The sequence below is a fragment of the Amphibalanus amphitrite genome, unplaced genomic scaffold (assembly GCF_019059575.1).
Source record: "Amphibalanus amphitrite isolate SeventyFive unplaced genomic scaffold, NRLGWU_Aamphi_draft 000733F_arrow, whole genome shotgun sequence".
NCBI classification, from domain to species: Eukaryota; Metazoa; Arthropoda; class Thecostraca; order Balanomorpha; family Balanidae; genus Amphibalanus; species Amphibalanus amphitrite.
In genome coordinates, this window is record NW_024882227.1 from 68,445 (window position 1) to 90,427 (window position 21,983).

The 21,983-nt window shown below is 53.7% G+C and overlaps 2 protein-coding genes across 2 annotated transcripts; both read left to right on the forward strand.

The window, feature by feature from the left end:
* The first annotated feature begins 241 nt into the window (after positions 1–241).
* Positions 242–2,884, forward strand: LOC122365352. The gene is made up of 3 exons (XM_043336497.1): positions 242–496; positions 1,296–1,411; positions 2,422–2,884. The coding sequence occupies exons 1-3, from the start codon at positions 485–487 to the stop codon at positions 2,603–2,605; spliced, it is 312 nt and encodes a 103-aa protein (XP_043192432.1). The 5' UTR covers positions 242–484; the 3' UTR covers positions 2,606–2,884.
* An 11,155-nt stretch (positions 2,885–14,039) lies between these two features.
* Positions 14,040–16,393, forward strand: LOC122365353. Its single transcript, XM_043336498.1, has 3 exons — positions 14,040–14,151; positions 15,208–15,323; positions 15,947–16,393. Exons 1-3 carry the CDS (start codon positions 14,140–14,142, stop codon positions 16,128–16,130), a joined length of 312 nt encoding a protein of 103 aa, XP_043192433.1. The 5' UTR covers positions 14,040–14,139; the 3' UTR covers positions 16,131–16,393.
* The last annotated feature ends 5,590 nt before the right edge of the window (positions 16,394–21,983 follow it).

Below are 21,983 nucleotides of genomic sequence, written 5' to 3' on the forward strand. Positions count from 1 at the left end.
GGGTGGGCGCCGGTGGGAGTCGCTGCAGTGGGTGCGCGGCGGTGGGCGCCGGCTGCAGTGGGTGCGCGCCGGCGCGGTGGTCGAAGGAGGCGGCGGCTGCCAGGTGTTTACAGCCAGTCCGCGGTCCAGGCGGGTATCGGCACAATCGGCACAAAGGGCTGCGGGGAGGCCAGCGGCGCACCCAGGCCGGGAGTGCGGCCGCCGCACCGTGGCCCCACTGCAGGGCCACCTCGGCAGGGCTGCGGCCGGTCTGGTCGGCGGCAGCGGCCATGGTTTTGGCTAGAAATTTCGGTAGAATTTTTCCAAAGCTCAATGTTGTCATATTCCATGACCAGTGGAATACCCCGCCCCCCGTGCTATATGTGCCTGAGTGCGCCACTGATTGCGGGTCGGTATATAATGTGTGCTGCTGGGATAGCCCGCCCAGACAACGGTACCCCTGCGAGGGCCAGCAGCAGCAGGACAGCACTCTCCAGTCGCAGCCATGATGAAATACGTGAGTAGCCGCCGGCGCAGCTAATACACTGCAGCGTGTAGCTCTCCACAAACGCCTCCCGAAGGTGTCAGTGAGAGCGTCGTGCTCCGCGAATCTGCTCGCATGTTTAATACTGTAAGATAATTGAGACGCACATGCCTTGTCTTTTCATATAACACATTTGCTCCTCATCACTGCACCGTAATCGCTACCCTCTGTGACCGGACCGCTGACGGCTGCCCTCTGTGACCTGACCGCTGACGGCTGCCCCGGTGTGTCGCTACCCTCTGTGACCTGACCGCTGACGGCTACCTCTGTGACCGGACCGCTGACCGCTGACGGCTGCCCCGGTGCGTCGCTGACCTCTGTGACCTGACCGCTGACGGCTGCCCTGCCCCGGCTCGCTGCCCTCTGTGACCTGACCGCTGACGGCTGCCCCGGTGCGTCGCTGACCTCTGTGACCTGACCGCTGACGGCTGCCCCGGTGCGTCGCTACCCTCTGTGACCTGACCGCTGACGGCTGCCCCGGTGTGTCGCTGCCCTGCCCCGGTGTGTCGCTGCCCTGCCCCGGTGTGTCGCTGCCCTGCCCCGGTGTGACGCTGACGGCTGCCCCGGTGTGTCGCTGCCCTGCCCCGGTGTGTCGCTGCCCTGCCCCGGTGTGTCGCTGCCCTGCCCCGGTGTGTCGCTGCCCTGCCCCGGTGTGTCGCTGCCCTGCCCCGGTGTGTCGCTGACGGCTGCCCCGGTGTGTCGCTGACCTGCCCCGGTGTGTCGCTGACGGCTGCCCCGGTGTGACGCTGACGGCTGCCCCGGTGCGCGGCAGGCGGTGCTGGCTGCGCTGATGACGCTGGCCGTCGGCCGGCCGGAGCCGACCGCCGACCTCGACACCCAGCCGTCGCTGGTGCACAAGTCTGTGGACCTCGGCGTCGGACCCTTCCGGTAAGCGCGCGCTGCGGACACAGCCGCCGTGGCTGGCGGGCCCTCACTCGGTCAGGCTCTCGGGAGAGTACACGATACACGGCCTGCGCCTCCGCGGCCATCTAGTGGGTAGAGGCAACAGATCTGCTGTCGAATGATGGTGGATTAGAGTCAGAGTGGATGGGAAGCTTGTTTGCGATTGTGTGAACCTACCCTCAGCCCAATGTGACTCGAGTCATGAAAAACCAGTGTATATGGACTGGATGTACTTTCGAAAATACAGATACAGATACAGATACAGATACAGATACACGGCGCGGCGGTACCGTCTACGCCGACCGAGGGAGGCCTGCCGAGCTTGAGAGTCACCGAACCCAGTGACCGGCTGGGGGATGGGAGTCACCGAACCCAGTGACCGGCTGGGGGATGGGAGTCACCGAACCCAGTGACCGGCTGGGGGATGGGAGTCACCGAGCCCAGTGACCGGCTGGGGGATGGGAGTCACCGAGCCCAGTGACCGGCTGGGGGATGGGAGTCACCGAACCCAGTGACCGGCTGGGGGATGGGAGTCACCGAACCCAGTGACCGGCTGGGGGATGGGAGTCACCGAACCCAGTGACCGGCTGCAGGGGATGGATGGGGATGTCGGGGAGAGAGTCGGAGGGCGGCTGCAGTCTCCGCCGTGCCGTGTAGCCCGCCGTGTAGCCCGCCGTGTAGCCCGCCGTGTGGCCCGCCGTGTAGCCCGCCGTGTGGCCCTCCTGCGGTACTCGTGTGCGCCCTCCTGCGGTACTCGTGTGCGCCCTCCTGTGGTACTCGTGTGCGCCCACCTGTGGTACTCCTGTGCGCCCTCCTGTGGTCGGCTGCTGCCAAGATGTTTCCGCCCATCGGCAGGAGCGGATGCCGGTTGGCATACGCCGGGGTATCTGTGTGTGTGTGGGGGGGGGGGAGGGGGGTGCCGTTGCACGGCGGCCGGGTCGCTCGATGCCGGCGGCACCGCCGCGACTGACTGTACTGCCCCTGCGTGTCCTCAGTTTGTACAGCGGCGTCTACCCGCCCGGCTACGGCTACGGCGCCGGGTACAGGTACGGCTCCGGATACGGGCACGGGTACCAGTCGCCCGCGTACCAGACCGACTACCAGTACGGGCCGTACCCATTACGGTACGGCATTCACAAGGTGCTGCCCGGCTTCCGCTTCCGTAAGGAGATCTTCTGAGGGCTCCGGCCTCTGACGTCATCAGAGCAGCGCCGTCTGACGTCATCAGAGCAGCGCCGTCAGACGTCAGCAGAGCGTCCAGCGTCCTGCTGATACAGAACCCAGAGAGTCCTGCTGAGACAGAGCCACAGAACGCGTACCGCCAGCCGAGCAGCGCCGCACGGCAGTCCGTCTATGTGCTGTTATTGAGACAAGTTTGCCACACCGCGCGGCGTGCCACCGAACACTGGCATGTAAGCTGACTTGGTAATCAATAAATTAATACCATCAACAGTGGAACTGTGTCGTTGTTTTTACTGTTTTTATATTTCCGTTAATTCGCACAAGTCTGCGAGCACTCGGTCCGTTGTCGACGGGGAGGCGGGGAGGCGGGGAGGCGGGGAGGCGGGAGGAGGTGGGGAGGCGGGTTGGCGGGAGGAGGCGGGGAGGCGGGGAGGCGGGGAGGCGGGGAGGCGGGAGGAGGCGGGAGGAGGCCTGTCCACTTCTCGCGATCGCTCGGAACACGTTGGCCATAGAGCCACTAAAAACTGACATACCTGACCTCTGATTAAAGCCAGATATTGTGGCACCAATTGCGTTTTCAGGTGTAGGTAGACATAGACATAGACATAAGGTAAGGTCAGATCACTGACCTATGAGGTCATAAGTAAGCCCTCTCCACTGTCTCAAAATACCGCCAATCCGCAGTGTAACAGTGTAAGGGAATCTCTCGCAAGGGGTTGAAGGATTTCTTAGGACCTAGAGAACTTCTACTTCGTTTTCTTTTGTGGATTATCAGAATTTCAAATGGGGGGGGGGGTGGATAGCAATATGTTTATTGCAACATTGTAGGCACGATTCATCGTAATATTGTTATAATGCTGCAGTAAAATTGTGCAACAAAAATGACCATTTTGAACCTCACCTCCTCCGATTTTTGCGAAACTCTATGAAAGTTCTCATCTATATGTGGAAAAGCGAGAATTTTTTTTTGTCGATGATATGACGTCACGTTTCCGAGATATACGTCATCAAACATTGGCTTAGGCAAGCCACATTATCGTCTTTAGCCCGCGCCCTGCTGGGCGGGGGGGGGGGGGGGAGTTGTTTGAACCTGCGGTTGACCCTGCGTTTTTTCGCGAATATCTCAAAAATGGCGGCGCGCCGTTTTTTGCACACCTTATTATACATCTTTTCTACATATGTTGTGAAAACTTCAGGCCCAGGTCACTTAGCACTCGCGGGCCCGGGGGCGTTTTTGCCCCCCCCCCCCGGGCGAATATTTGCGATAGCTCCCGAGCGCTTAGGGATAAGAAAGCGAAACTTTCAGTACCTTTTTCCCATCAATTTGACATCTTCTGAAGTAAAAAAATTGGACCTAACTGTGGAGTTATTTCTATTATCAAACTATGTTAGTAATTAGAAGTGCCTACATGATTTAGGTCATTCACTAATTATGAGGTGCCGGAGTGAATATGCACATGTCATATGCCGCGTGATTCAAAAATGCAAGAACGGCAATTTGGAGCAGCAGCGCGGCGGGAGGGGGGAGCGGTAGAGGAACGAAGGAAAGTGGATTTATTGATATGGAGTGGAGTGAAGCAATTGTAGAAGCGTAATTGTTGAGTTCATGGCGGATTTCGTATTGAGTTGAAATCGATAAACGCTTTACTTTTATTCGATCTCTTTCTAGTACAATACAAGCTATTTCGGCTCGCTTCAAAATGGACACAAATACTTTCGATTTGAGGATCATCCCAGAATTCGATGGAAGACAACCAGTGCTCGAGTGGCTGGAAAAAGTGGAACTCACCTGCAGACTGAGGTCAGTGACAGAGTTGGAAAACGTTATTCCGCTTCGTCTAACTGGTGGCGCATTTAACGTTTACCAGCAGCTCAGTGAAGAGGACAAGGCCGATGCGAGTCGGATAAAAGAGGCGCTGCGAACGGCATTCGCAGCTGACAAGTTCACGGCTTATGACCAGTTCATCTCCAGGAGACTCCGTGCTGGTGAGTCCGTCGATGTCTATCTTTCTGAGCTTAAACGGCTAGCTCTGTTGTTCGGAGGAATCCCTGATACTGGTCTGATATGTGCCTTTGTGGCCGGTCTGCCGGACTCTGTGCGTCAGACCATGAGAGCTGGGACCCGTATCGAGTCGCTAACCCTGAGTGAAGTGCTCGGCCGTGCGCGGGCGCTGCTGGCGGACGACTGCGACACCGCCGCGGCGGTTCAGACTCGTCAGACTTGGCGTGGTGCTATTAGCGACAAGCGCCAGCGTGGTGAGACTCGTGGGCCAGTGAAGTGCTACCGATGTGGAGAAGAGGGGCATATCGCACGCCTCTGCCGACAGGTAGTCTGCTTCCGGTGTCAGAAGTCGGGTCACACGATGGCTCACTGTCCGGAAAACAGGCAGGGAGGGGAGACGTCAGCGCCAGCCTCCTCTCCGCGCTAAGCGGCGCCCTCCCTACAAGACAATTAGAGGTCAATGGCACCAGCGGCTTGGCGCTGGTCGACTCTGGATGTTCCCGCAGTATTGTTGATCAGTCCTTCTGTCCCGGCTGGACCAAGAGAAGAATCAATGTGAGAACTGTAAGCGGCGAACGGTACCAATGTGACGGCAGTGGACCTATTCGAGTGTGTCTTCCGAACGGTGCTGCTGCTGATCTTGATGTCCTAGTGGTGATGGAGAAGCCATTGGGTTTTGATCTTGTGCTTGGCATGGACGGCATTGAGGCATTGGGAGGAGTTACGCTGGTAAACTCCAGTCAAGTGCAGTTCGGAGGTGAGCTCAACTGTGCTGCCGTTCAACTGACAAAACCAGAACCGACAGAACCAGAGCTGACAGAATCGGAACCGTTGAAACAAGGAGTGATGAACCCGGAACAGACAAACATGGAAACTGGTCTGAGTGGGAATGAGAGCCGTGTGAAAGTGCATGTTGATGAGGCAGATTTTCAAGCAAGTTACGATGAAAAGGATAAGAAGTGGACTATGAGCTGGAAGTGGGCGAATGGCTCGGCACCTGAGGCGCTGAGGGACACCGTGTCGGAGTATAAAATACCGCCAGAGAGCCGTGAGGAATATGAAGAGGAGCTGAAACAGTGGGTGGAAAACGGTTGGCTCGAGCCGTACGATGAAGAGAAACAGGGGCCGCCGAAGGGAACAATTCCTCTCATGGCGGTGCTGAATCGGAACAAGGAGAAGGTGAGACCAGTTCTAGACTTCAGACAGCTGAATTCGTTCGTTGATGCGCATACCGCAGACGCAGACGTGTGCGCCGAGAAACTGCGCGAGTGGAGGAAAAGGGGCACTGATGGAGCCATGATCGACCTCCGAAAAGCATACTTGCAAGTGCACGTAGACGAGTCACTTTGGCCCTATCAAACAGTTGTCTTCCATGGCAGACGGTATAGTCTTACGCGTCTTGGCTTTGGTTTGAGCGTCGGGCCTCTGGTGCTGAAGAAGGTGTTGGCCACTATCCTGAGCTGGGACGCAGACATCAGACGCGCTACTTCAGCATACATCGACGACATCTTTGTCGATGAGAGTGCTGTTCCGGCGGAGCGTGTTGTGGCGCACCTCAAGAAGCACGGCTTGGACTGCAAGCCCCCGGAGCGCCTCTCTGGCGGTACCCGTGTCCTTGGACTTCGGGTACAGGAGGGGGACGGTCATCTGGTCTGGAGACGAGACAACACTGTCGGAGACGTCCCAGAGCCACTGACAAAGCGGGCTCTGTTCTCGCTATGTGGTCGGCTCGTCAGTCACCTTCCGGTCTGCGGCTGGCTGAGGCCACGTCTTTGCTGGCATCTGTCTTTGCCAGCAAAGACGTGGCCATCTGTCTCCTTCCTTATTTCTATTATCAAACTATGTTAGTAATTAGAAGTGCCTACATGATTTAGGTCATTCACTAATTATGAGGTGCCGGAGTGAATATGCACATGTCATATGCCGCGTGATTCAAAAATGCAAGAACGGCAATTTGGAGCAGCAGCGCGGCGGGAGGGGGGAGCGGTAGAGGAACGAAGGAAAGTGGATTTATTGATATGGAGTGGAGTGAAGCAATTGTAGAAGCGTAATTGTTGAGTTCATGGCGGATTTCGTATTGAGTTGAAATCGATAAACGCTTTACTTTTATTCGATCTCTTTTTAGTACAATACACTAACTCCCTTGATGACGTCCCAGGGTCGATTTTGCTAGACCCCTGCACGTCAAACCTCGGCGTCACAGACGCGAACTTCACATAGCTGCTAAAATAGGGTTTTGGAGATAAAGACAAATTACGGGCACGGTTGTGTAGCGTTTGACCTAAAGAAAAATAGAAAAATAGTTTCGGTGACCTGAGGTCAGAGGTCAGGTAAACGACCTCGAGATGTGGTTTTAGTTTTTCGCATATAACTTCGACAAAAATGGTCCTAGAGCTACAGCAGTGGTACCATCGAATTCGCCTTGTCAAGCCGCGTCGAATGATATGTATATTTTGTTTGGAAGAGGTCAGTTTTCATGCTGCTGACCTCGTGACCTCGAATGACCTTTGGTTGACCTTGACGCATGAAAGGCCGTTTATGATGGATTCGTACCCGCTGATCACGAATCTGGTATCTGGTATTTTCCTCTGAGCCTTCATTTAGAGCATCCGGATGGCAAAACTGTCTTTTTTATTATTACTAACTTCAATCAGTGAAATAACCTCTAGCAAGGATACTCTTCTGTGACCTTGACCTTTGAGCAGCCTTGTATCGTAAGATGAACCTCAAATAGGGACCTGAGTGATAAGCCTGAAAACATTTCAAAACATCTTGGAAGTTAGCACGCAGAATGTACGAAGACGTGCTAAGTTTGAGATCAATTTTGAGCATGACCTTGACCTTGATCTCTGAATTTAAGTACATTTTCGGAATCCTCAGATTCTCTTCTTTTGTTTGACACCCAATTTTGCCGGTTTTATGCATCCTGCCGTCCTCATAGAACGCTTAATTTGAGATCACTACATATGTGTCGGTTTTTGCCTTTGACCTCGACTTCTGAGTTCTGACCTTGAAAATTGACCGAGGTCAAAATTTTTAGGTGCTTTGGAATCGTCTCGTACGGATATTTCGTTTGGTATCGCCTTTGTTTCCGTAGCTCCCTAAATTACAGAGTTAGACAGGGGGGAGAGCGAAAAACGCCCCCCTGGGCTGCGGTGGTTGGGATTACCCTCGGGCCCGGCCGGGTTAAGGTCAGGTCACCAGGTCAGGTCAATTGACATCACTACATAAAAAGTGTGAATGTCTGCCAAGGCTACACCGAGTGACCGATCGCTTTGAAACTTTAAAAGATTGATAAGAGCAACTTTATGTACAAAATATATTAGGTTGTTCAATGAGTACCTAATAGTCAATTGGTCATAACTTTTTTTTACCCAGCACCTTCAAATTTTGACATGTTTATGGTTCAACATTTCTCTTGACGATGTACACGTCAAACCAGTAACCATGAGCCTGAACACACTTTTTCCAGCGCTCACACTAACACCAAAATCCCGTTCGGAAAAACGGGCTCTTTGTCTTCTTCGCCCACTGTCTCACGGCGCCCTTCACCTCAGCATCGGTCTGGAAGTGGTGGCCACGAAGCACATCCTTCAAGGGACCAAACAGATGAAAATATGATGGGGCGAGGTCCAGACTGTAGGGCGGCTGGGACATGATTGTCCATCCCAGTCTCGCAATCTCCTGGCACGTAGCGTGGGCCGTGTGTGGCCGAGCATTGTCGTGGTGTATGGCGATTCTGGTTAGCTGGTTGACAATATTCACGATTGTTCCAGTCAAGTAGCCCACTCGCTCAGCCAAATCACGCAACATTCGGCGGCTGTTCCTGATCGGATTGTTCACTATCTCCACCTTATCAGGAGTTGATGTGCTCAGTTGGCGAACAGACCTGGCTTATCGTCAATGCTGATTTTGCCATTTTTAACCCGCGCCCCGCTGGGGTCCTGGATTTTCACGCCCTGCTGGGGGGAGGGGTGTTTGAACATCCCCCATCTAACTCTGCTCCTGGGCCACGTAGCGATACGCAGAAGGCGGCGTTCGAAAGAGCGCTGAAAATAATGACGAAATTAACTCGGTCACTTTTTTGGTCAGGTCTCCAAAGGTCATTGAAGGCAAAATTTCGCCGATTTTCAGGTCAAATGTCGACAATTTCCAAGAAGCCAACGCATAACACGGGAACCAATAAAGCTACAGCGCCGCGGAAAAGTGCATTCGATAACCCTATTAACGGCCTTTCTAAATAACTCACTCAGAGTTGACCTAGCGTCAACGGTTTTGCCTGCAGGGGGCAAAAACTGTCAAAATAGCCGATTTTTTCTTGGAAACAGTTTTACTGCCATAACTTTTCACTCAAGCATTGCACGAGCTTTCTTTTACCGGCATCGTGTTCCTCTCGTCAAGGCACATCGAATGAACTATAATCCCAGTAAACATGCCGACGTCTGTCCGACCTCGGCACGACGTCGGCTTGATGTCGGGTACGCCCGCATGTACCGACGTCCAGCCGAGGTCCAGCCGACGTCGGGCCGACGTCGGACCGAGATCAATTGCTGAGGTCCAGCCGATCCCGGGCCGACGTCGGACCGACATCGGCCGCTGTTTTGACCGTTAAAATAATAAAAAATGCATGTTTCATGTTTTATAAAGAACTTCTGTATTCAAAATATCCTCAGGAAAGTCAAATCCTCCTCCACGCCGCAATTCCCCCTGATCCGGACTGGACGGGAAACTTTATCCCATTTGGGATTGTCCGTAAGCCGATCTCGCCCGTAGCCGGGTGCCAGAGGTGAATAAAATTCAAAAGCTGTCACCTACGCTATGTCTAGCTACCACCATTTTTTTTTTTTACAAATAATATTGCAACAGAAGGTACTTTTTGACGTTTTCTCATCACCTCTTTAGGCCTAAAAAATTGAAAATGAGGCTGGAATGTTAACCCGCGCGGGGCTGGGGGGGGGGTAAATTTTACCCCCCCTCGCGAATTTTTGCGATATCTCAAAAACGGCGGCGCGCAGCGCCGCCAAACTTTCAGTACCTTTTCTTACATCAATTTGACACGTTCCCTAAAAATTTGAGCGAAATCCGTCGGAAAATTTTTGAGAAATTGACGTTTTAGTGACGTCATGTTCGCCATTTTCGCCTCAAAAACGGCAAAAGTTCAAACGCCGCTAACATCTTCATTTTTAAAGGAATCAAGACGTAACAAAAAAGGTTATACGTAATTTTACTTTGTCTATCAAATGGCTATCTCGGTTTTTTGAAAATTTTGGATTTTGGCCTAAATTTTTTCAAAAAACTGACTTTTTTGGGAAAATCATTATAAAATCCAAAATTTTGAGTCTATCGAAAAAACCGGAATATATGTCAGAGAAGTGGTCTATGTGCACCTACATACCAATTTTTAGAAGAATCGGTTCAAAAATGTGGGAGTTATTCAAAATTTTGTGACGTCACGACACACAAAATTTTTGAAAAAATACTTTTTTGGAAGTTCTAGACCTCGTACGGAAACAAAAATAGCACCATTCGATTCGCCGTGAAAAACTGCATCAGATAGACACCTTTTTAGGCCTTAACAACCAACTTCAAAATTTGACCTCTTTTGACCTGACCTTGACCTGACCTCGACCTGAAATTCATCCAGAGGTGGTCCATATCACTTATTGAGTGTGCCTATTGAATTCTATGAGTAAAATGACCCATAAAACATGTGTCGCACATGCCCTTTTCTATATTTTGTTTTTTGGTGACCTGACCTGACCTGACCTGACCTTGACCTTGACCTCTGAATGATATTGTATGCAACGAATATTGTCTTGGTAGCCTAAGAACACGTTTTGGGCGATCAGTCTCAGTCCATGACTCCATTCTTCGGCAACTACGGTGCAAGGCCGATACTGTAGAAACTTGCAATTTGTACCCTTGACCTGACCTTGACCTTGACCTCAAACTTTAAATTAAGTACATGTTTTTAGTAGTTCGTGATGAGAGCTTTCGATTGGCGTTTGAATTTTCCAAATCGGACCATTAGTTTGGGAGATAACAGGGGGGTAAAATTTACCCCCCCCCAGCCCCGCGCGTTCGGCTGGAGACCCCAGCCCCGCGCGGGTTAAGAAACTGACCTTTCGAATTTCGGACTCTGGAACCTTTCAAACTTCGGACCTTTCAGATTTCGGACACGGGACAACGCATCACCACATTTCAGTGACACAACACAACAAAAATAAATCACTACCATCCTACTTACCTATAGGTCTGATCGACGTCCTAGCTCGTCCTGGCTTCCTGATCCAGTTCGATCAGAACTCACGAAAGGATTGTCAGTTGTCACTGATTCACTTGTCTTTGCTTCAGTAGTCAGAACCAATTATCAACGCTCCTACCAAGTTTCTGGGACCGATGGTCATGGACCTCACCCCAGTTGTGGCCCAGATGTGACGTCCCCCGTCCCAGTCGCCCGGTCCTTCCCTACTCCGGCGGCGGCCAAGACCGCGCCGGCCGCGCCGGTCCCCGCCACCGTTCAACCGGCGACGAGCGGGGACGAGCTGTCGCGCTGTCGCCGTTTTTCCTGCGTTGTCTATGGGGCTTCACAACGCACCGGCTGTCGCACCGGCGGGATTTTTCAGCCCCAGCTGTCTACAAAGAGATGACGCTGTTAAATTTTTGTGCCGTGGTCCATAGTGGCCCTCTATGGGAAGACAGCTCTGGCTTTAGCGGAAACGGACTAGTTATCTATTTTAAATGCATCAACTGAGATGCTCGAATCTGTCTCTTTATGCCTACGGCTGTCACCTACGCACGCAGGCGAGAAGCAGGTTTTTCACCTCTGCCGGGTGCGGTGAGTGCTTGGGGGCTGCTCGGCCTATCCTTTGGTCAGGCTCAGCCCCGGCAACTCACCAGGGCCGGGCCCAATTCATATAGAAAGGTCAGTCGGCAAGTGTCACTTTGCCAAAGTGCCACTTATCAAAGGGACACTTTTGAAAACGTTGGTGCAGGTGTGTAAGGGTGGCTATATAAATCCATTTGTGGGGTCGCCCTTTCCAATAAGTGTCACGTAACAGCAATGGGACTCTATATGAACTGGACGCAGGGTGCTCGCCAAGACCAATGTCTCCATCCTATCATCCTTCCGGCTCTGAAATGGTCTTGTCAGACCGAAAGGGCATAACCCAACAAAACAAACTAAAATCGCCATCTGGCTGCGTGGTGTAGTGGTTAGCGCGCTCATACGTCACGGGGTTCGAATCCCGTCGCCGGCTGATGGTTTTGGCGCGTTGTCCTAGTAAACATGCCGACGTCGGCGACTGGGGGGTTCGAATCCCGCCGCCGGTTGATATTTTTGGCGCGTTGTTTCAGTAAACATGCCGACGTCGGCCCCGTCGGTCCAACGACAAACGATCTCGTCAACCTCGGCAAACGACCTCGGCCCGACGTCGGCTCGACGTCGGCTGGACTTCGGCTGGACGTCGGTACATGCTGAAAAATTGTATCGTTTTGTCGTTGTCGACGACAACCGATAAGACGATCTTATGGCGACCGCGCGTAGCGCCTGAACTGATAAACTCCTTCCGCTTAATGCGGTTAGAAGCGCACAATCCATCCACCTCTGCCCACGCAACCCAATCGCCTCTGCCCACGCAAACCATTATCTGTCCCTCCCCATCACATCTACTCACGCAGTTCTCGAGTCCGTTACCTCCCGTACGCGGCGGCATCCCAGTGGAAAATTTCCTGGTAGCTACAGACATATTCCAACTCCCCGTAGCTATTTAGTACCTATATACTGCGTCGTTCGACCATCGTTCGGACGGCCGATCGGCGACCCTCATAAAGACGACCAATGGCATACCAAGTGGTCGCCGTGGTTGTCCGCTGGCAACACGTGTCTGGCAAATCTAGTACATTCCAGGACTCGGCCGGCCCCTGCCCGCACCCTTCAGCGCCGCCCCCGGCCGGCGGCCAGTTAGCGTCCCCTCCAATCCGTCGGGGCTCCTTTTGTGACGTCAAAACCCACTCCGGTGGCGCCTGGGGATAGGTCCGCGGCGGGACTTCTTGAGTGGGACCGTGTCATTGCCGGTAATGTTTTGATGAGGCCGAGGGGAGGGCACGCCATGTCATGCCCACGAGGATAAAGGACTTCCGAGGTCGAGGGACACGGATCGTCGGACAACTGAGCCTGACAGCTGAGCGCCCTGCGCTATCAAAAAGGAGCGGAATTATGATATATTCGCACGCAGGGTCCGTGGCGTCTGCACGACTGAAGTGTACACAGCTTGAGCATGTTTTGTTCAAAGGTGAGTGGAAGTGACCAGTGGCACCGTCGAAGGGTCACCGAAAGGGTCAAAAGGGCTATCTAATATTTTCCGCGGCGCTGTATAGCTCTATATAATTGGCTCCCGAGTTGTGTGTCGGTGTTAAAAAAATATTGAAAGGCAATATCTTTCATTTAATGACCTTTGACTTAGCCTATAAAACGAATGTCATATTTTCGCCCTTATTTTGGACGTTCTTTCGAATGCCGTTTACTGCTTGTCACTACGTGACCCAGGATCCGAGTTAAAAAGGCCGGGTGTTTGACCCCCCCCCCCTCCCGAGAGCAGGCGTGGAAATCAAGGAGTCGCTGGTGGGAGTCGCTGCAGTGGGTGGGCGCCGGCTGGAGTGGGTGGGCGCCGGTGGTAGCCGGCTGCAGTGGGTGCGCGCCGGTGGGAGGCGGCTGCAGTGGGTGGTGGGCGCCGGTGGTGGGAGGCGGCTGCAGTGGGTGGGCGCCGGCGCGGTGGTCAGAAGAGGCGGCGGCTGCCAGGTGTTTACGGCCAGTCCGCGGTCCAGGCGGGTATCGGCACAATCGGCACAAAGGGCCGCGGGGAGGCCAGCGGCGCACCCAGGCCGGGAGTGGGGCCGCCGCACCGTGGCCCCGCTGCAGGGCCACCTCGGCAGGGCCGCGGCCGGTCTGGTCGGCGGCAGCGGCCATGGTTTGGGCTTTAAAGAGGTAGACATTTCGGTAGAAATTTTCCAAAGCTCAATGTTGTCATATTCCATGACCAGTGGAATACCCCGCCCCCCGTGATATATGTGCCTGAGTGCGCCACTGATTGCGGGTCGGTATATAATGTGTGCTGCTGGGAGAACCCGCCCCATCACCTATCCGTGCTTCTATCCTCAGGATACTGAAATCCCTCTCCTCCACACCGCAACCCCCTTCCGGGCTGGACAGGCAACTTTATCTCATGCGGGCTGCTCCCTTGGAGCGGCACCGCTGCTCCCAAGGGAGCGCACCCCGTAGCCGGGTGCAGTGAGTGCCTTGGGGCTGGGTGGCCTGTCTTCGGACGGGCTCAGCCCCGGCGACTCACTAGGGTGCCTGCCCAGACCAATGTCTCCCCCTAATTCCTATCATCCTTCCGGCTCTGCAATGGTCTTGTCGACCGAAAGGGCCTAACCCAACAAAACAAAAAACAAAAAAAGAGAACCCGCCCAGACACCGGTACCCCTGCGAGGGCCAGCAGCAGCAGGACAGCACTCTCCAGTCGCAGCCATGATGAAATACGTGAGTAGCCGCCGGCGCAGCTAATACACTGCAGCGTGTAGCTCTCCACAAACGCCTCCCGAAGGTGTCAGTGAGAGCGTCGTGCTCCGCGAATCTGCTCGCATGTTTAATACTGTAAGATAATTGAGACGCACATGCCTTGTCTTTTCATATAACACATTTGCTCCTCATCACTGCACCGTAATCGCTATTCGCTACCCTCTGTGACCGGACCGCTGACGGCTGCCCTCTGTGACCTGACCGCTGACGGCTGCCCTGGTGTGTCGCTGACCTCCGTGACCTGACGGCTGACGGCTACCTCTGTGACCTGACCGCTGACGGCTGCCCCGGTGCGTCGCTGACCTCCGTGACCTGACCGCTGACGGCTGCCCCGGTGTGTCGCTGCCTTGCCCCGGTGTGTCGCTGACGGCTGCCCCGGTGTGTCGCTGCCCTGCCCCGGTGTGTCGCTGCCCTGCCCCGGTGTGTCGCTGCCCTGCCCCGGTGTGTCGCTGCCCTGCCCCGGTGTGTCGCTGCCCTGCCCCGGTGTGTCGCTGACGGCTGCCCCGGTGTGTCGCTGCCCTGCCCCGGTGTGTCGCTGCCCTGCCCCGGTGTGTCGCTGCCCTGCCCCGGTGTGTCGCTGCCCTGCCCCGGTGTGTTGCTGCCCTGCCCCGGTGTGTCGCTGCCTTGCCCCGGTGTGTCGCTGCCCTGCCCCGGTGTGTCGCTGACGGCTGCCCCGGTGTGTCGCTGCCCTGCCCCGGTGTGACGCTGACGGCTGCCCTCTGTGACCTGACCGCTGACGGCTGCCCCGGTGTGTCGCTGCCCTGCCCCGGTGTGTCGCTGCCCTGCCCCGGTGTGTCGCTGACCTGCCCCGGTGTGTCGCTGCCCTGCCCCGGTGTGTCGCTGCCCTGCCCCGGTGTGTCGCTGCCCTGCCCCGGTGTGTCGCTGACGGCTGCCCCGGTGTGTCGCTGCCCTGCCCCGGTGTGTCGCTGCCCTGCCCCGGTGTGACGCTGACGGCTGCCCCGGTGTGTCGCTGACCTGCCCCGGTGTGTCGCTGACCGCTGCCCCGGTGCGCGGCAGGCGGTGCTGGCTGCGCTGATGACACTGACCGCCGGCCGGCCGGAGCCGGCCGCCGACCTCGACACCCAGCCGTCGCTGGTGCACAAGTCTGTGGACCTCGGCGTCGGACCCTTCCGGTAAGCGCGCGCTGCGGACACAGCCGCCGTGGCTGGCGGGCCGTCACTCGGTCAGGCTCTCGGGAGAGTACACGATACACGGCCTGCGCCTCCGCGGCCATCTAGTGGGTAGAGGCAACAGATCTGCTGTCGAATGATGGTGGATTAGAGTCAGAGTGGATGGGAAGCTTGTTTGCGATTGTGTGAACCTACCCTCAGCCCAATGTGACTCGAGTCATGAAAAACCAGTGTATATGGACTGGATGTACTTTCGAAAATACAGATACAGATACAGATACAGATACACGGCGCGGCGGTACCGTCTACGCCGACCGAGGGAGGCCTGCCGAGCTTGAGAGTCACCGAGCCCAGTGACCGGCTGGGGGATGGGAGTCACCGAACCCAGTGACCGGCTGCAGGGGTTGGATGGGGATGTTCGGAGGGAGGAAGGGAGGGAGAGAGAGTCGGAGGGCGGCTGCAGTCTCCGCCGTGCCGTGTAGCCCGCCGTGTAGCCCTCCTGCGGTACTCGTGTGCGCCCTCCTGTGGTCGGCTGCTGCCAATATGTTTCCGCCCATCGGCAGGAGCGGATGCCGGTTGGCATACGCCGTGCCGCGACTGACTGTACTGCCCCTGCGTGTCCTCAGTTTGTACAGCGGCGTCTACCCGCCCGGCTACGGCTACGGCGCCGGGTACAGGTACGGCGCCGGGTACGGGTACGGGTACCAGTCGCCCGCGTACCAGACCGACTACCAGTACGGGCCGTACCCATTCCGGTACGGCATTCACAAGGTGCTGCCCGGCCTCCGCTTCCGTAAGGAGATCTTCTGAGGGATCCGGCCTCTGACGTCATCAGAGCAGCGCCGTCAGACGTCAGCAGAGCGTCCAGCGTCCTGCTGATACAGAACACAGAGATGAGAGAGTCCTGTTGAGACAGAGCCACAGAACGCGTACCGCCAGCCGAGCAGCGCCGCACGGCAGTCCGTCTACATATGTGCTGTTATTGAGACAAGTTTGCCACACCGCGCGGCGCGCCACTGGACACTGACATGTAGGCTGATTTGGTAATCAATAAATTAATACCATCAACAGTGGAACTGTGTCGTTGTTTTTACTGTTTTTATATTTCCGTTAATTCGCACAAGTCTGCGAGCACTCGGTCCGTTGTCGACGGGGAGGCGGGGAGGCGGGAGGAGGCGGGGAGGCGGGAGGAGGTGGGGAGGCGGGAGGCGGGAGGAGGCGGGGAGGCGGGGAGGCGGGGAGGCGGGGAGGCGGGAGGAGGCGGGGAGGCGGGAGGAGGCGGGGAGGCGGGAGGAGGCGGGAGGAGGCCTGTCCACTTCTCGCGATCGCTCGGAACGCGTTGGCCATAGAGCCACTAAAAACTGACATACCTGACCTCTGATTAAAGCCAGATATTGTGGCACCAATTGCGTTTTCAGGTGTAGGTAGACATAGACATAGACATAAGGTAAGGTCAGATCACTGACCTATGAGGTCATAAGTAAGCCCTCTCCAATGTCTCAAAATACCGCCAATCCGCAGTGTAACAGTGTAAGGGAATCTCTCGCAAGGGGTTGAAGGATTTCTTAGTACCTAGAGAACTTCTACTTCGTTTTCTTTTGTGGATTATCAGAATTTCAAATGGGGGGATGGATAGCAATATGTTTATTGCAACATTGTAGGCACGATTCATCGTAATATTGTTATAATGCTATAGAATCGAATCCAGTCCTCTATCTTTCAGCGTTCCCCAAGATGATGCTGGCGGCGGGCTGGCTGCGGGGGCGTGCGCCGGCTGGCCCACGCGCCGGTCTGGAGACGGCCATTAACTATTCCGATATTGAGGGGTGAGCGCGGCGCCCGCCCGGCTGTCGCTGCCGCTGCCGCTGGCGCTGGCGGGTGATCGGCTGCTGCAGCTGCCGCCGCTGCCGCCGCTGCCGCCGGGGACCCGCCTGTTCGGTCCTTCCGCTTTACCTCTACTTTCAAACGCTCTTTTTTGTCATTATGTTCCATTCACTGCTATTTCGTTTTCATTGTGAGCTGCTCTTGTTTTTGCGTTCCGCGTATTTCGTTTTGTTGCGGTCACGTGTAAAAAAAATTAAAAAAAAGATATGACTGGAATCATGGCGCAGTTATTTTGTTATTGTTTTGTTTGCTCTGCTATGGATTATTTAATGCATTTATGCATTGTTTTTAGAGCCCATAGCAGTGCTCTCGTCTTGGTTCAGGGTCCATACTTAGTTGTCATGATTTGCGTGCTGTCGCCGCGTCCCGGCGACTCCGGGAGTCTGTGGTATTCGGCCGGCGGGCGACCCCATATACATTCCCAGGTCGGTAGCTAGTGCCGAGCGGCGGCCAGGCTGTTGTCATGGAGGAAGGAGTTCCTCCATGCTGTTGTGATGTACGCGCCACGCCGCGTCGTGTCATCGTGTCACGTGGGATGTGTTCGTGTCGCTCGGCACACCGTGTATTCGGAAAATAAACACCGATAAAGCTAAAAAAAAATGTTATAATGCTGCAGTAAAATTGTGCAACAAAAATGACCATTTTGAACCTCACCTCCTCCGATTTTTGCGAAACTCTATGAAAGTTCTCATCTATATGTGAAAAAGGGAGAAATTTTTTGTCGATGATATGACGTCACGTTTCCGAGATATACGTCATCAAACATTGGCTTAGGCAAGCCACATTATCGTCTTTAGCCCGCGCCCTGCTGGGCGGGGGGGGGGGAGTTGTTTGAACCTGCGGTTGACCCTGCGTTTTTTTCGCGAATATCTCAAAAATGGTGGCGCGCCGTTTTTGGCACACCTTATTATACATCTTTTCTACATATGTTGTGAAAATTTCAGGCCCAGGTCACTTAGCACTCGCGGGCCCGGGGGCGTTTTTGTCCCTCCCCCCCCGGGCGAATATTTGCGATAGCTCCCGAGCGCCAAAGAAAGCGAAACTTTCAGTACCTTTTCTCCCATCAATTTGACATCTTCTGAAGTAAAAAAATTGGACCTTACTCCCTTGATGACGTCCCAGGGTCGATTTTGCTAGACCCCTGCACGTCAAACCTCGGCGTCACAGACGCGAACTTCACATAGCTGCTAAAATATAGTTTTGGAGATAAAGACAAATTACGGGCACGGTTGTGTAGCGTTTGACCTAGAGAAAAATAGAAAAATAGTTTCGGTGACCTGAGGTCAGAGGTCAGGTAAACGACCTCGAGATGTGGTTTTAGTTTTTCGCATATAACTTCGACAAAAATGGTCATAGAGCTACAGCAGTGGTACCATTGAATTCGCCTTGTCAAGCCGCGTCGAATGATATGTATATTTTGTTTGGAAGAGGTCAGTTTTCATGCTGCTGACCTCATGTGACCTCGAATGACCTTTGGTTGACCTTGACACATGAAAGGCCGTTTATGATGGATTCGTACCCGCTGATCACGAATCTGGTATCTATTTTCCTCTAAGCCTTCATTTAGAGCATCCGGATGGCAAAACTGTCTTTTTTATTATTACTAACTTCAATCAGTGAAATAACCTCTAGCAAGGATACTCTTCTGTGACCTTGACCTTTGAGCAGCCTTGTATCGTAAGATGAACCACAAATAGGGACCTGATAAGCATGAAAACATTTCAAAACATCTTGGAAGTTAGCACGCAGGATGTACGAAAACGTGCTAAGTTTGAGATCAATTTTGAGCATGACCTTGACCTTGATCTCTGAATTTAAGCACATTTTCGGAATCCTCAGATTCTCTTCTTTTGTTTGACACCCAATTTTGCCGGTTTTATGCATCCTGCCGTCCTCATAGAACGCTTAATTTGAGATCACTACATATGTGTCGGTTTTTGCCTTTGACCTCGACTTCTGAGTTCTGACCTTGAAAATTGACCGAGGTCAAAATTTTTAGGTGCTTTAGAATCGTCTCGTACGGATATTTCGTTTGGTATCGCTTTTGTTTCCGTAGCTCCCTAAATTACAGAGTTAGACAGGGGGAAGGCGAAAAACGCCCCCCTGGGCTGCGGTGGTTGGGATTACCCTCAGGCCCGGCCGGGTTTAGGTCAGGTCACCAGGTCAGGTCAAGTGACATCACTACATAAAAAGTGTGAATGTCTGCCAAAGCTACACCGAGTGACCGATCGCTTTGAAACTTTAAAAGATTGATAAGAGCAACTTTATGTACAAAATATATTAGGTTGTTCAATGAGTACCTAATAGACAATTGGTCATAACTTTTTTTTTACCCAGTACCTTCAAATTTTGACATGTTTATGGTGTAACATTTCTCTTGACGGTGTACACGTCAAACCAGTAACCATGAGCCTGAACACACTTTTTCCAGCGCTCACACTAACACCAAAATCCCGTTCGGAAAAACGGGCTCTCTGTCTTCTTCGCCCACTGTCTCACGGCGCCCTTCACCTCAGCATCGGTCTGGAAGTGGTGGCCACGAAGCTCATCCTTCAAGGGACCAAACAGATGAAAATATGATGGGGCGAGGTCCAGACTGTAGGGCGGCTGGGACATGATTGTCCATCCCAGTCTCGCAATCTCCTGGCACGGGGCGTGGGCCGTGGGTGGCCGGGCATTGTCGTGGTGTATGGCGATTCTGATTAGCTGGTTGACAATATTCACGATTGTTCCAGTCAAGTAGCCCACTCGCTCAGCCAAATCACGCAACATTCGGCGGCTGTTCCTGATCGGATTGTCCACTCTCTCCACCTTATCAGGAGTTGGTGTGCTCAGTTGGCGAAAAGACCTGGCTTATCGTCAATGCTGATTTTGCCATTTTTAACCCGCGCCCCGCTGGGGTCCTGGATTTTCACGCCCTGCTGGGGGGAGGGGTGTTTGAACATCCCCCATCTAACTCGGCTCCTGGGCCACGTAGCGATACGCAGAAGGCGGCGTTCGAAAGAGCGCTGAAAATAATGACGAAATTAACTCGGTCACTTTTTTGGTCAGATCTCCAAAGGTCATTGAAGGCAAAATTTCGCCGATTTTCAGGTCAAATGTCGACAATTTCCAAGAAGCCAACGCATAACTCGGGAACCAATAGAGCTACAGCGCCGCGGAAAAGTGCATTCGATAACCCTATTAACGGCCTTTCTGAATAACTCACTCAGAGTTGACCTAGCGTCAACGGTTTTGCCTGCAGGGGGCAGAAACTGTCAAAATAGCCGATTTTTTCTTGAAAACAGTTTTACTGCCATAACTTTTCACTCAAGCATTGCACGAGCTTACTTTTACCGGCATCGTGTTCCTCTCGTCAAGGCACATCGAATGAACTATAATCCCAGTAAACATGCCGACGTCTGTCCGACCTCGGCACGACGTCGGCTTGATGTCGGGTACGCCCGCATGTACCGACGTCCAGCCGAGGTCCAGCGATTGCTGAGGTCCAGCCGATGTCGGGCCGACGTCGGACCGACATCGGCCGCTGTTTTGACCGTTAAAATAATATAAAATGCATGTTGTATGTTTCATAAAGAACTTCTGTATTCAAAATATCCTCGGGAAAGTCAAATCCTCCTCCAGGCCGCAATTCCCCCTGATCCGGACTGGACGGGAAACTTTATCCCATTTGGGATTGTCCGTAAGCCGAGCTCGCCCGTAGCCGGGTGCCAGAGGTGAATAAAATTCAAAAGTTGTCACCTACGCTATGTCTAGCTCTCACCATTTTTTTTTTTTTACAAATAATCTTGTAACAGAAGGTACTTTTTGACGTTTTCTCATCACCTCTTTAGGCCTAAACAAATTGGGAATGAGGCTAGGATGTTAAGAAACTGACCTTTCGAATTTCGGACTCTGGAACCTTTCAAACTTCGGACCTTTCAGATTTCGGACACGGGACAACGCATCACCACATTTCAGTGACACAACACAACACAACAAAAATAAATCACTACCATCCTACTTACCTATAGGTCTGATCGACGTCCTAGCTCGTCCTGGCTTCCTGATCCAGTTCGATCAGAACTCACGAAAGGATTGTCAGTTGTCACTGATTCACTTGCCTTTGCTTGTAGTCAGAACCAATTATCAACGGACGCCATTTAATTGCGTCCCAGAAAAGCTATTTCTGGCACCTAAAAGCTGACTCGCCCCAAAATTGGTCCTCAGCACCTATTTGGTGGATACCAGCACCAATCATGGAAAATGACCTTAATTAGCTGTTTCTGGCACCTATTCATCGGTACGCCTTACTCTTTTTTCTGAATCTGGCACCTAAATGCTGAGCGTAGCACCAATCTAGTAGAAAAATGAACTACTGGCTGGTAGAATCATGTTGTTCTGGTATAATGACCCCTGGAGTCTAGCCTAAAGGTTGCCAGTACAGCTACACTCTAAGACAGCCCCGTAGTGATCTCAGCATTGTATATGACGTTTAAATGCCAGTTAACGGTAACGTAGCATCATTGCTCTTGCGCGCCCGTAAGCCTATGACGGAGCCGCACTGTACGGGCCGGTGTTCGGTGACCTTGACCTGACCGCGCCGGAGGGGCCGTAGCGCGGCCGGTGGACGGGCGAGCGCGAGGGGAGCGAGCCTCAGTGCGGGCTGGCGGCTCCGGGCGGCGCGGCGGCTCCGCCGAAGCGGGTTTGTCTGAGTGCGTTGGCGAGGCGACAGCGATGGAGTCCGCAGCAATCACTGCTGCCATAACAGGTATCGTTCCGTCAGTGTTCCGCTGGCCA